The 15,555-nt window shown below is 40.6% G+C and overlaps 1 protein-coding gene across 1 annotated transcript in view; it reads right to left on the reverse strand.

The window, feature by feature from the left end:
* Positions 1–15,555, reverse strand: part of unc5db (unc-5 netrin receptor Db) — a 161,228-nt gene that overhangs the window by 22,420 nt on the left and 123,253 nt on the right. Inside the window, exons 11-12 of the mRNA XM_041042882.1 lie at positions 12,755–13,117; positions 7,945–8,029 (exon numbers count right to left, since the gene is read on the reverse strand). Of these exons, the coding sequence (XP_040898816.1) occupies positions 7,945–8,029; positions 12,755–13,117 (448 nt within the window). The remainder of the gene's footprint in view (positions 1–7,944; positions 8,030–12,754; positions 13,118–15,555) is intronic.

The raw sequence follows: 15,555 nt of genomic DNA on the forward strand, positions 1-15,555 counted from the left end.
ATCTACAAAAGAAATAGCTGAGATCTGGAAATACTGCCGCTTTGAAAGGGAAAGAAACAACAGCAGTCAGAGGATCAGACAGATTCTAAGCCAGATCATTTAAACCACTTTACTAGGAGGTAATGCTATGTCAGTAGCAGTAACAGTGAGACCCTTGAGTTAGAGGGCTGTTCAAGAAAAACACAGGTCATCCAGAAAAAAAAAGAAAAAAGTTTTAAAGGTTATTTTTGGGGATTTATTTTCCCTTTAGTAGATGAAGGAGTGTAAAGATAGACAGGAGACAAGGTCAGAGAGACAGTGGGGTTACTTCTCCCAGGCTGTGTCTGCATTTTGGTTCTTGCATATGTCTTTTATTGAAAAGAATTTTGTGATGAAATGTGCTGTATAAATAAGCTGTTTCCTGAAACTGACCTTTTTGGATTGTACTTCATTGGCTCACTGGTATCTCAAGCAATGTGACACCACCAGTACAACCCCTTTCGTTTTTAGCCATGCTATCAGCGTGGCTCTATGGACTGCAATGTCCATAGAGACGGTTAGTTGGTCGGTCAGTCTGTCCACCACTTTGGTCCATGTGGAAATATCTCAACAACTACTGGATGTATTGCAATTACATTTTGTAGAAACATTTGTGGTTTGTGACCTCTGACTGCTTCATGGGTGTCTGTTTAGACCTGACACAGATGCTGACACATACCCAGATCTGAAAACCATAACTGCAAAAATAATATCCATGTTTTAATAAGCCAGAATTACCCTACAGCGTACAAGACATTTAGTTTTGCATGAATACCACTGTCCACATTCTTAATGGCTGATAAAAGCCGACACCATGCACCTCCAAATCTCATTCTATCCCCTGGAGTTGAGAGTTTGCTAATTTCTTACTTCTCTATGGGAAAAAATCAAAAGTTGACTCATGTCGCTGTGCAGCTCGCGAGGTACAGCATGGCATCAACACCACAGTGGTTAGGGGCTTGTTTCCCACTGTGAGAAGCCATGCAACAGATGTATGCTCTCACTGTGCTGCTTTAAATAGCATATGATTTACCACACAACAACTGATTGTTTATTTTCAAGAGAACGATTCATACAGATCTAATTATCTTAACAGCCTCCAAAATGACACTTTAACTTTGTTCGTTTGCTTTGACACCAGCCCCCAGCTCCAGGAAACTTTTCTGTCTTTTCATAAGGAGACATGTTATGTAAGATTCTGAGCTCTTCAGTATCTTATCTGAATGAAAGGCTGCTTCTGTTTCTTGGAATACCTTCATGATAAATGTTCTCCCTGGCCTCTGACATGCACTCCAGACTTCCCAATTACTGCCTCAACATCTGACCTGGGAGGGGGGGGGGTGTATTCATTTTCTCTGGCTATTAGATACCGTCACAATGCACAGCATTCTCACCCTCTTCCCTAAGTCTCTGAGCTTGCAGTCAGTTTTTCTGTTATGTCAACAGCGGCCCTGCTCTTGACTGGTCCAGAGAGAGCTCTCGATCCCTCAGACAACAGCGCTGAGCCTGATCACACATTTGATGCAAAGTGTAGGCAAGGAGCAGATTACCTGCTCCTTAAGTAGCCTGCAGCTCGGGCCCAAGAGTCCGGCGGCAACCTTAAAGAAGCGCCAGAGGCCAGCAGTCTCTCTTCTCAATTCCACTTGTCATCACGATGAAGGGTTCTATATGGCAGCTTCTTAAGCCCCTAGATGAGGTGCATTATTTAAAGTGAGCGATGACTCACTCCTCGGGGACCCGGGGAGCCGTGCAAAGTGGCAGATTGGGCCGGGAGAGGATACGGCAGGCTTAATAAATGCACACATTATCACGCTCCATTAGCTTCACCTTTATTTGCTTGTAGTCTCCCACCTGTTTGTCCCACTGTGCTTTTATCCATTTTTAAGGTGACGCAGACATTTTATGTGGTGCGTGGATACATTAATCAAACAGGCATCTAGAGGTGAAGCTTCATGTGCAATATCCAGCAAAGACATGCACTTTTAGTTCTCCTGCTGTCATCATCCATAACATCTCTCTCTTCTGCTGCTGCTGTCTCCTTTCATCGACTAAAGTCTTTACTGCAAAGCATTCGTTCAAACAACTTCAGTAATCAAGGCCTGACAAAGTTACTTGATTGAAGGAACAGCTCTGTAAAACATGAACAATAACTTAAACTAAGCCCCCATCTATTTAAAAAAAAAACATTATAAGGCACAGTGCCTTGATTTATAATACTACCATAATGACTATTCAACTAACTTTGATAACACTTCATTTCTAGTCCCAGACCTTGGTGTACCGTGACCCACTTGACTGGGAAAATGAGTGTAAGCAACAAGGCTAATCACTTGAAACAACTCACCATGTTATTTGGTCTCTTATCATTGAGAGTTGTACTGGGATAACTTTACAAAAAAAAAAAAACCCTCTGAAATCACTGAATGAGTTAAGTAAAAGACTGAAGCACTTGTACAACTGGCACACAAATAGTGGTGTGTTTTGCCACACTGAGGCATTTCTGTGCATTTGTCTTGCTTTTGTACAACAGACAGTGATTCTTGAATCATATCCAGTATAAACATAAAATACAATGTTACACTCACTGTAAGAGCCAACTTCTGGCTGATATTAGACAACTAGCTGTGATTATATATTTATTACTACTACTACTGCTATTAATATTGATGATTTTTGCCATGGACAGCAAGAAGACTTTTAGTGTCTTGTGGTTTAACTGCTGTTTCAAAGGCTTTTCCATTCTCAATTGAAGAATTACCATTAAAATTTAAATTTAAATTACAATAATCATTTTCTACATATTGTGTGCACGCATTATACACTATACTGAGCTTGCCACTGCAACTCATCAGGCTCATTGTTATTGGTAATGAGCTCATAAAAGGAAACACCCAAGAGTCAATTGCTCACTCTCCAATGTCTGTTCTTTTTGTTTTGATAAAGTCAATAAAGGACAGAGATGTGTGTGTGTGTGTATGGATGTTAGCTGAATCATGGATCTATTTCAGCAGAAAATGGAAAAGATGATGACCATGCTGAAAATCAATGTTCAGTTTACTCCCTATCCCTCCCTAAAATAAACTTTAAATGTTCAAGTTTTCATAGGTGATATTGGCTTCAAAATAAAGGAATAAAGCCTTTAAACGTATCCTTAATACAGGTTTTATTTTTAAGATATTGTTGATTTGATTTATTGCTTTAGGGACTGCAATATTAAGTGATGTTGGGCAGTTTTTATGAACAAATGATATATTACAAATGATATATATATATAACAACTTTCCAGATTTCCATGAACTATGAAATATTCATGGTCCTCAGAGAATGACTCCTAATGATTTAAGTGATTCACTATTTGGACCGCTGATTTCAATCACTAATTAATTCAAATGTCGTCTACTTTGCTCTGTTTAAAATCACTGTTAACTGACAATGAAACACACCACTTCCTGAAAATGTCTCACATTAAAAGCCTTACCCAGAAAGGAAGATATTCTCCTTGAGATAATGGAGGCATTTTAATGTGAAACATCTGCACAGGAAATGTTGAGTTCCATAGCTTCATGGCATTTTTTTATAAGCTTATCAGTTAGAGTAGGCTAACAGTGCTGAATGTCCTATAACCATACATTTTCAAGTTTTCAATTTGCTCCCATGGGGTGTTTGGAATAACTCATTACCATATATCTATAGTTACCATGGTAAAATAATGATTGTGATTAGTACTGAACCTACTACTTGGCTATTGCATTTTAGTTCTTCACATGGAAACATGTAAAAACTAAGTGCTGATATAAAGAGAGGGTGCCCTAAAACAATGCACCCTACAAGCCATACAGTGTAAGAGGCAGGGGGAACACCACTGCCCTCATCATACTGCAGATGGATAAATGAATGATTCCATCTCTGGAGCAGTCAAACGTTTCAGATCAAGACAGATCTCAGTTTGAAGTTTGACGGCACTTATTTCTAAAGTGTAATGTCACCTTGGCAGGGACATAGAGTTGTGCGCTCTGAACTGAAACCATGCGTGTTTCGTCCTTCCAGAGATCTGTGCTGTGAGGTCTATGGACCATGAGAGCTGACAGCTTAGAGCAGGAGCTGCCACAGCCCTCCATCCAGAAAAACAGATCAGCTGGGTCAGCCACTGTGGGCAGCCTGGACTCTGACTGGAGGGCCAGGCATCCAAGCAGGAAGCCATGTCAAAGCCATGCACTGGTGGACTTCTACTGACAACCATGTAAATTAGATTATCATTTTAGCCCCCAAACTATATAAAACTGATCCTGCAATGCTCTGTGTGAGTTCCCAGAGTTTTCCTCTTCTCCTTTATGAGGGAAAACCAAACCGGGACTGTCTAGACAACAACAAATACTAGACAGTACTGTGTCCCAAATGTTCAACTGTGCCTCTTTCATAAAGCGCACATATGGAAACTAGTTTCATCATTAAAAGCTCCTTTCCTACCAGGACAAAGCTTTTTCTGCCTCAGTAGGCTGAGGGATTTATCTTACAATACAAAGTGCTCATATAACCTCAGAGGCAAAGGGAATATGTCTGACCTAAGCAAAACTGCGCCTTCAAAAGATTTAGATGAGCCTTTGAAAAGCTTCAAGAACACATCTTTTTTTTTTTTTTTTTTTTTTAAAGAAGCTATAATGGGACTCCATGAGAGTGTGAAGAAGTAGGTTGGACAGGGGTTGGGGCTGGACGATGCAGCTTGAAAGAATACAGGATACAATTCTCTGCATGTCCTCTGGCCTGCTAGGATGTAGACAGTGATTGACAGCTGGCGAGATGACAAGCACAACAGACCACAGGCAGAAATATGGGTGTCTACAGTAAACATCTCTCTGCTCACACAGAGCAATGGAAAAAAAAAAATAAGCACTTGAAAAGCACAGCTGTGGCTGAAACCAAATACTGTCAGTTTGGAGCCTGAAATATTTTATTGTGTTTCAAAGGTGGATAAGCCAGTGGGAGAAAGCAGACACTTAATGCTTGCAGGTAGGAATCTATAACAGGAGATGAAGACAGCTCAAGAACTTCTTGTAAAGATTTATAAAGATGTCATGGGTTACACATGCACTATTCGTTTCAACAACACCGCGGAAAGAGGAATTTCTCTGTGTAGCGTATTGTAAGCCTGTTGAGATGAAAGAGGAGCTGCTCTGCATTCACTGAGGTCAGTTTGTTTTGTATCATAATTCTTTAAAGAGGAAAATTGACTGCTTGCTTTTAAAATTGACCTTAAATGAAAGAAATGACATGACAGATGTAACTCACCCTTTCCAGCGCTGTTTGCATCTCATTATTTCAGCGCCCCGTCAAGGCAATCCAAGCCCCTGTCATTTTTACCTCTAATGTGTGTATTTGGAGGGGGTTTCTTTTCTTTAGTGACTTTGTTCAAGCGGAGCGGTGCAAATAAACAGTGACACTTCAGAGGAAACTGGAAACCCTCGTGGCTATCTGCGAGGAAGAGTGTGCGAAACCCCCCAGAGAGAAGCTCAGTCCATCCAAGGGTCATTACCTAGCTGTGATCAGAATACATAATGTGCGTACTGCCAAGATGAAAGGCCTCGGGAGACGTCTGCGCCTTCTATTCCGCTGTGCATGTCCATCAGAGCACCACGCTCCATTCATCACCGCATTCATCATCGTTTAAACAAGCTTCCCGGGTCGTGACTCTCTCCCAGAGCACCACATTGTTGACACCGAGTGGAGTACATAACTACATATTGACTCTCGGCAGAGTAGTGAGGACAAGAAAGAGATTGGAGGATTGGAGGTTTGACTTTGCTTCCTACGAGTCGGTCGGCTAAATGAAGGACTCTATTGCAGAGCCCCCTCCCCCCCCCCCCCCCCGGGGTCGCGCGGCATGAACTTCAGTTTTTCCACAGCAGCTGCGACATCAAAGCCCAGACTACCACCTGTGAGGGGCTTCTGGAAATGAACACCCATACCGTGACACCTAGAGGACTCCTATAGAGAGTGGGAGATAGGATGCAGTGCTTGCTGGGCCCATCTGTCACACAGCCAGCCAGTAAACACACAGAGATGTGGGGATGGCCGTGGGGAGGGTCACACACATCTACCCTCTGTTTATTTAAAGGATAATACTGATGATCACTGCATGGAAACTGCTACTGTTACTGCTACCACTGTTACTACTATTACTACTATCATTACTGCTACTAGTACTACTACTACTAATAATAATGATAATAATATTAGCAGCCTTCTCAAAGTAGAAACAACCATGTGGACAACTGGCAAATATTTGAATTATAAACTCATCTTAAGAATTGATTGATTTAAACAGTAATTATTGTATAATAAGGGTGGAGATATTCTGTACTGTCCTTATTGTCTACAGATCCCATGAGCTGACCCAACCCAACAATGAATGTATCCTACTGACAGGTATTGTGTGTGTGTGTGTGTCCAGATGTGATATATCTTCTTCCTCTGTGCCATAGAGCTCCATTGTTGTCAAAAAACTATTCAAAAAAAAAAAAAAAATCAGTGAGCCACAGTGTTGCATTGGGTGAAATGTTCCTCCATTACGATTAACATTTTTGACTCAGTCCCACATACACCTTCCTGCTGCTGGAAATACTCACTGCAGCAGCAAAATGTGGATAAATCTGCAGCTGAAAAGAGCTCCAGACAAAAACATTTGTTAAAAGCTACAGTGACTTTGTTGTTTTAGGAAATTTACTGAGTCTTTAAAATGATACAGCTGCGATGTGCGATGTGAATCACAAATAGTTAACCAATGAACTTGGGGGCTGAGTGCCAATGACAGTAGTAGTACTGAAAGACGAACGAACACGTTGTTGGTTTGGTCTTTTGGTGGGATTTGTTGATGATTAGCAGTATGCTGTATAACACCAGCCCAACACAAATACCCATCACAAACGATAAAGATATTCATTTAACAGCAAATAAAAGCAGCTTTGAGATCTTTTGAAAGTGTCCATGTGTAACTGAGAATAAACAAACTTTTGCAGATCCAGATTTTGACTCCATGTGACTTATGCACAGGTGATTACAGCACAGATACCTATTGGCCTATTGTGGACTGGATGTCTGCAAACACGCTTGCATGATACAGTCACCCAGTGAGTGGAACAGCTATGTAAATTAAAATTTTCTGGTCTAAGTCTAAGCACTTTCAGAATCCATTCATGTCCTTTAAGCTAATTACAGGATTTGTCGCTTTACTTCGTACTACATCTGTCAGTCATTCAGAATCTGACTATCTAAGATAGAAGCTACAACTGCCAACAGTCAATGGTGACATGTTGGTGTACTAATACAATAAGCAAGTACTTGTGCGGGAACTAAAGGGCTGCATAAATGGTGTGAAAGAAAATGCATGAACAAAGAACAAGTTTAAATTACAGGTTGTAAAGACACTGATAATAAATCCTCTAATTTGTCTTTAAGTAGGCGTGAGAATAAACACAGGCTCATTAAACTGAACTCACAACTGACAGTAAAGAGCCAAATTAAAAAAAAAGTATATATGTATATATATGTATATATACGTATATATACGTATATATGTATAGATATGTATATATAAATATAAAATAAATATATATAAATACAGTTCTTTGACATCAGTGTGCTTAAATCTAATTCTGTGGTAATTAACCCACCAATGAGAAAGTGTATGAAACTCATAACTTTATAATCTGCTTCAGTAGGATTTCTAAGACAATCAAGTATTGAGAAGTGAATGTTGCATGACTAAATGCTGTGGCTGTAATGGAAGTAACAGAGGATGGTAAATAATTAGAGATAAACAGGACAGTGAGGACAGAGGATGGAGAGTCAGGGGAGATGGATGATAAGATAGAGGGAGACTGACAGACAGACAGATGCTTGAAATGATATTTGGGCAAACTCTGGCCTCACCTTGCCTCTCCCTGATTGATCACCATGTACATCTCCCAGGACATATTTTCAGCCACGGCTCCGTGAGGCACCAGCAGGCTGACCCCTGGAAAACACACACAAATGTGTCAACAGCAGCCACGCCCGCAGCCTGACAGCATGGGGCAAAATAAGGGCTTACAGCTTGTCGTACATGCAGGGGTTATGGGAATATTTATATGAGCTTCACTGTACTTGAGAGAGCTGTGGGACATCAAAGAATAAAGTAAATCAAACTTAAGTGGCTAAATAAAATATTACATTGTGACTTTTAGTAGAAACATAATGAATTTTAATAAAAATTATAATGAAAAAAAAACACTTACTTAAGCACATGCAAACACTGCTCATGTATCATGTATTGTTAGTTCAGTTTTAACACATTTTTAAAGCAGCAGGGGAACTTACTAGGTTGTGCAGATTTTAAATGATTTATAGTGTACTTTTATTACTTTAAACAATCAGACAAGACAGAATGTGAAACAAACAACCAGATCCATCCTAGTCAAGTTTCACCTGCTCAGCCTGAACGGGAATAAATGGCTTCAGAAAATAGATGGATCTGAATTATGTTGTAAACACTGTCTGTCTGAATTATGCCCTTTGATCTAGAAGAATTAAAACAATCTTTGTATTTATTCTGATCTCCCAGCCAGCAACGTTTACTAAACTTCTCATTATGCAACATCTTTCAAGAAGCAAGTGGAGACTTTTTTTTTTTTTTTTTGATAGCGTGTCAACAGAGCAGAACTGCCCCACCACTATTCATCAGCACTGCCTGACGCCATTCATCTGCCGCTGTGTGAAGCATTCACACCGAAGAGCAGGGAGCATATAAAAGCCCTGCTTTACAAATAAAAGGTTCAGAGGAGCAGAGTGGGAGATGACAGATAAAGACGGTTTTTGGCAGCTGTATGGAGAGTGAATATTTTGTAATACCTCAGCCGTCTTTGAAATGTGCATTTTTAACCAGTGTGTTTTTGTTAAATAAACATGCCATGCCGCATGTTAGAGGAGACTGCTCCATTCAGCACTGAACCCCTGCATATCAGCATACAATGAATAGTGGAAATAAAAATTCTCACTCAACATAGTCAAAGGCAACTGAAATGTCTGGTGTGGTATTAAAGGGGAACTTCACTGATTTCACAGGTAAAGGTAAGTTTACTTGAGAAGTACTACTGGGAGAACTACTCAGCTTGTGAAATAAATAGATAGATAGATAGATAGACAGAAAGATATTCATGATAAATAAGCAAAAAATCATTTATGAATCAAAAACCCTACAAATCTGCCTCACGGAGACATTTGATTGACCAAACAACGTAACAAGTGTCATCAGATTTAATCATGCTAAACTCTGATTGGTGTATGGAAAGCATGATGTCACTTGTTTCCATTTAGAAAAGAAAAAAAAAACAAAACACAAATGAAGGAATCTCTCAAGTTGAAATGACCAAAACTCTTGTGTAATCACGTGCGAACCCATCACTCACAGTTAAAAGCTGTTTGACACAGTAGAGTCTCAGAGCCTTTACAAATAAATATCAGTAGCTCATTTTCCAGTAATACACTCAGTTGGCAGTTTAATAGGAACACCTACTAATGCAGTCTAACACAACAGTCTTGCATTAAATCCTCTCTTCATGAAGGCCATAATGTTAAAGAGGTGCTGATTCAACTCTATGATCCTTCTGGAGGCTGTGGTTTGTGGAGCTGTTGAACTGCATTGCTCTCTCTGTGTATTCTACTGAAAGGTGTTTCTGTTATTTAGCCTGCCCTCATTGATATAAATGGATTGGACAAAACAATAGAACCTTGTATCCATATAACACAACACAAGGTAACACCACCACAGTCTTCAGCCTCCAAAATGCTGACACCTCTCTAAAACAGTTATAAACCTTCATGAAGGTAGGACTTAGTGAAGCACTGTTGTGTTAGACTACATTAGTTTTAGCTACATGTACTTCATAAACAAATGAGTGCAAGCTGTCAGCTTTAGTTTGGAGTGTGCCCTTGGAACTTCTTCTGTAGTGGCTGCATCTTGCAGCATTTTGGTATTTACTCAGGTTCTCCTGTGTGCAGCATGTTTCTTCATGCTGTGTATGTGATGCCAGGTTGGTGTTTCTTGACTTGCTGTTGTGCTTGTGACATATGCGTTGTCTTGGTGACTAAGCTCTGTTCTGCGTGTGCTTTTACTTTACCCATTTTTGTATTTATTTCCATAAGTCTCTCGGCCACACTCCTCACCTGGAAACTATGTTTTCGGTAGAAAGTAGTTCCAATTAAAACGTTCAGTGTGAGGTCTGTGGATTATCCGGAGTAATCGGGACATTGTTTGGGGGACAGAGATGTTGCTGCTGAACTTTTTAAATGCTATTTTTTTCAATTCTGTGAAGACCATTTACGATTCTATTCAGCCTTGGATTGCAGGCAGAAATCTCAGAGGTGGATATCTGAAAACCCAGGCTAAAAATAAAATGCAAGTCTTTAAATGGTTATATACTACTAGAGGTGATCAAGGGAATATATTTTTTGTAATCTCTGTGAATCCATGCTTTAAAAGACTTAATCTAAAAGTCAAGTAAAGTGTGCTAATGTAAGGAATGTTGCTATTTTGGTTCCTTGCCACTAAGGTGACGAGAAAGCTTCAGTAATCTGCAGTGAAGTGCTGCATATGGCTGGCTATTCAGTCTAATGAATAGCAGTCCCTACAGACAGGCCGCGTGAGTGCTGCTCTTGACAGCGCTGACTCCTCCACTCAGACCCTCAGCCTGAAAAATGACCGCAGGAGGCTGATTTCACTTCACCTCTCCACGCCGGCTAAGGACCACAGAAGAGGGCTGTAAGTGCAATGGTTCGCACGGACTGTTGACCTCGAGACAACTGTAACAGTCCATGCAAACTCCTCCAATCGCTCCATTTGTGTTGGCGGGACATGATGACAGCGTGACCCCTGCTTGCCTGAGAGAGCCAGCGAGGATGTGGAGGAATAACAAATAGCTACCTACCTTGGCAACGGCAATGATGGATCAGCAACAGCTTACAGTACACGGTGACTAAGGAGTGTGCGGATGCACTAATATGAGTTACACTACTAACACTTTTGTTCTGGACCTCTTTTTCTTTTTGCATTTGAGACCACGTTCAACTTTCTTTCATAGTATCTCCTAAAGGCTACACAGCAAAAATGCACGCTGCTAAAATTTTCAATACAGAATTGTAGGGAATTGTTGGAGGGGGGGCGGGGGGTGGTTGGCTGAGTGGAACTGTTGAACCACAAGAGCCACATTTTTTAAAATATTGGTGTGTATGTGTGTACAGAGTACGCATGTATGTCGCATTGTACTGATTTATGTTCTTACTACTCCACTGCACAACGTCTGCACACACTATTAGATATGGACACAATTTGGACAGAGGAGCATACATCATTGGTATGAATACGTATGATAACAGACTTTAAGAAGATGTTCTGGTCTATGTTCCATTTTACGTAAAGTGGCCAGAAGATAAAAAACAAACAAACAAAAATAAGCTGTATATTCGTCCTTAAAATAGCCGTTCTGAGAAGGACAAAACTACTGCCTTGGAGGTTAATGTTAGTGAGCATAAAGAAATGATTGTTTGAATTGTATAAACATATCTAAATATACTGATACGGTCCTATTGTCTGTTACTCTTTACTGATCTTAGAAGTTTTTTCTAAGACTGTTTCTACAAATTATCTAAATTTTTATATGCACGTCTTTAGCACTGAAACATTCCCCAAAGGAAAACTCAAGACCAAATCGATGTGCACTTAATGTTGGTTGACTCAGCTGACTGCTGAATATGCTTTACAGTAACATGGCTTATTAAACGGTCTGTAACTCTACTGTATATTAAAAATACATAAATCGGCCTATGGGTGTTTGCTTTTTATGAGACCTTACTGGCTCGAAACTTTGATGTAGCTGGTGCTCTTAGGTTCTGGCAGATTAAAAAAAAAAAAAAGTGTTTTGTTGGAATTTTTGAAGTAGTACTCAAGAATCATTATTTTCTTAGGAGACGTGATAGTTTCTGAGTCAAATTTAAATTAAAAAAAAAAAAATGTTTACAAAACATGGACTGAGTGTCCACTTGACAACTTTGGTCACCTGAACTGTAGGCCCACAGACAGAGCATGCTAGGACAGTTGATAGGGACTGTAATATAGTTGGGAAACCCCAGACGAAGCTGAGCTGCTTAATGTATCTGTCAGAAAAACAGATAAAGCCATGAGCATCCTAACAGACAGTTCTCATCTTTTATTCCCTCAGTCTGAGACCCTGAACTCACAGAGGCACCATAGGGTGCCAACAAAGCTGCATTCTGTTTTATTCTATTCATCCCCTTTGTTGAAAGTCACTGATCCGGGTCTGTTTTTAGGCGGTGTACCACCTTCTAGCGCTGAGAATTTTCACTGCACAACTTTTTCTTTGTCTGCCGACAAAACACAACAATGAAAAACTGTACTTTCTTGATTGCACATGCAGCAGACCATTTACAACTACAAGAAGCATGGAATTGGAGTAAAATGTAGATGCTTATTGTGTTGCGAGACTTTCTGGGGAAGCTGCACCGAATGTTAAACAGTGCTGGCTTGTGATGGCTACTATAATGAGAAGTTACTGCAGCCTCTCATTATGGAAACCAAGTGCATAGTGTGTGAGCTGCTTTTCATTATCAACACAAAGAAAGACTGAGGCAGTGCTGCTCCTACTAACAAACTGAGTGAGTGCTTTTATCTACTTCCTGTGAAACTCACCGGTGTTCGGCACCACCAGTCGCCCTCCAGGGTAGCCGAACACACCCGAGGTCCTCAGCTGCTCTTTGCTGGTGCTGAAGGGCCCGTTGAGGGTCAGCAGGCCCTTCTTGCGCCTGTCCATGGTGCTGCAGTAGTCCCGGCTCAGGTCCCGTGGAAAGGTCTCGGCGGGGGCTTTGGCGTGGAACTCCGCACGCTCGGCCACACCTAGTGAAACCATAAAGGAGCTCTGAACTTTGACCTTGATGTCTGGCAGGGGGTCAAAGAGCTCTTTGTCTGTGCTGTCCTGGAAGCAGAGCGGAGTGCTGTATGTCCGTCCCACTGTTAAGTCAGGCTGCATCGAGGAGTTGAGAAGCAGCGGGTTGCCTACAGAGATGAAGAGATAGGATAACCACACAGTCACCTAAAAGCCCTGTTCGCATGGGACTCGCATTATATGGGGAACTCGTTTAATTAATGAATCAAAGCCCAACCGCTGTGTTTCCTCAGCACTATTCACATGGGATAATGAAATTCACTGGTGTCCCAGATACAACTAAATAAGGTCAAGATTGTTTTTTTTGCTTTTTTGTTAGGCCTTGATTTAGCCAAGAAAAAGTAGGAATTTTAAAAGGTTTAAAAGCTGAAAATCGTGTCAAGAATTCCATCATTTTCCATGACAGAAAAAAAAGATGAAAGAAGAAAGAAAATGTGCGGCTCAGTTTGCATGGATTAAATGTTACCACAGGATTTCTGTCTGCAGCATAATACAGTATGTTACAGTCAACAGAGTTGTTACTTTACAAAAAGCAGACATAGCAGATTTGAGATTAAAATACTTTAATCTTCAGAACGAATACAGCAGTCCTGGATGCTCCCAGGTAACATTAATCCAGTTCAAATCAGGTTTCAGAGACACATCTCTGGGCTCCTTCTCCCACAGTTTCCTGCAGCTGACCAGTGACGCTCCAGCATCAATTAAAACAACATGTCCGCGCAGGTGATCAGTGCATCAGAGGTAAGGGAGCCCAACCTGGACAGAAGGTCCAGGGCTCGGAGCCACGGTCAGAGCGTTAGATTTAATTACCAAGAACACACACAGCTTGATCTCCATAATCCATCTGCTGGAGTCAGCTCCTCTGGACACCGAGTCGTCCTCCTGAAGGACAGGAGGGAGGGCCAGGATGGGTCTAGGTGACTGCTCTGTAAATGAGGGGGAGTGCTTCAGCTCCCAGTGTGGACTCAACAGCCTGTGGAGGGGGTCTTCATCTGTGGCTATTAGATGTGACGACACTGCCAAATGGAGCGAGGAGCGCGCCGCATCGATCTGGCAGACTCAGATGTGCGGCGCCCCTGGATGAGCCATGCCAAGATAACGGCGAAGTCACTGAGTCCTTGCTGCCCAGCTGTTGCCTGGCGAGGGGTGCAAGGCAGGAGGCTAATGTTGTTTTATTTTTAGGGAAATTGTTAATTACTGGGGGCGTGATTTGTGATGAGCGTTTTGGGTTAGTGTATGTGTTAGTTTTGAAAAACTTTTCCATCAGAACTTCCTGTCATATTACAATAAAATAACCAGAAATGTAGTCACATTCTACTAACTGTGCTGCTGCTCAAATGCACAGTGAATCACAGTGAGCAGGACTGCAATCATTATTATTATGAATCGTTATTTTTATTATTCATCTATTACACTTTTCACTGCAGCATGCACGGCATGGAAAATTCATGTCACATTGAAAAACTATTCACTCAGTTATTAAAATCAAAATCACAAGTGTTTGTTATTTAATTATGACAATAAATGTATAAAAAAAGTAAATACAAATAACTATGTATATTGTATTTCACTTTGTTTTTGTTTATGTTTTAATTTTTGTTATCCATTTAAAATCCTCTTAGCTACTGCAGCTTGCTGAGGATTAGTCTGATGAATGATTGAAACATACAAAGTTTTGTCTAAAACAAAATTAAACTTTGTGATTGATACAGAACAGAAAGGGGAACTGAGTTTTATTTTTTTTATAATCATTGTTTTAAATGGATAATAATGTAATGATGTACTATCATGAAAACAGATTCTAGGCCTCATTATCTATATCTGCAACAAGACCCAGAAATGTATTTGGCCTTTTTGTTTGATTAATGACCTCAATGACTAATCAATTATCAAAATAGTTGGCAATTAACTATCTGTCTGTCAAACAAACCCATTATTCGCCTTGTAAAATTCAGCCTGAACAGTGAGAATGCAGATGTATGAAGGTTATTATCTGTTTCAGTACTCCATATTGATATTGCTGCAGGGAATGGACCTGTGACTTTAGTGATCTTGCACATGTGCTCTATCCACTGTGCCACCATGCCTCATGATTGCACCTGCATTATAAATGAAACAAATCCTGAGCAGATGTGATATGGAATAACATTTTCAGGTAATTGTTACTAAGATAACGCTGCGTGTAAAAAAACAAAAAAAAGAACATGCTCCACGAGAAATAAAAAATTTATTTCTAACAGTCTAATAGCGACAGCGAACCTACAGGCGACTCTGCGGATAATCCAGCTCTCGGGCCAGAGCTGCAGCCCGGTGGACATTACCCCTCTGCAGCTGACATTCGATCACTGCGAAATTTTCTCCACTCCGGTCGAGTGGAGAATGATCTGATTATCGCTTGAGTGTGCATCTTTAAGAATGGCGCAGCGAAAATGGAATGGCAGTGGTGAGATGAGAGAAGTTAATGAAATGTACCTCAGGTTGAATACCTTGAGGGATAGGTTTGGAATTGGGCCTCTGATTAAAAATCACTCAGAAGGAGAAGTAATGC

This window comes from Toxotes jaculatrix, chromosome 7, assembly GCF_017976425.1.
Source record: "Toxotes jaculatrix isolate fToxJac2 chromosome 7, fToxJac2.pri, whole genome shotgun sequence".
Classification (NCBI taxonomy): Eukaryota; Metazoa; Chordata; class Actinopteri; family Toxotidae; genus Toxotes; species Toxotes jaculatrix.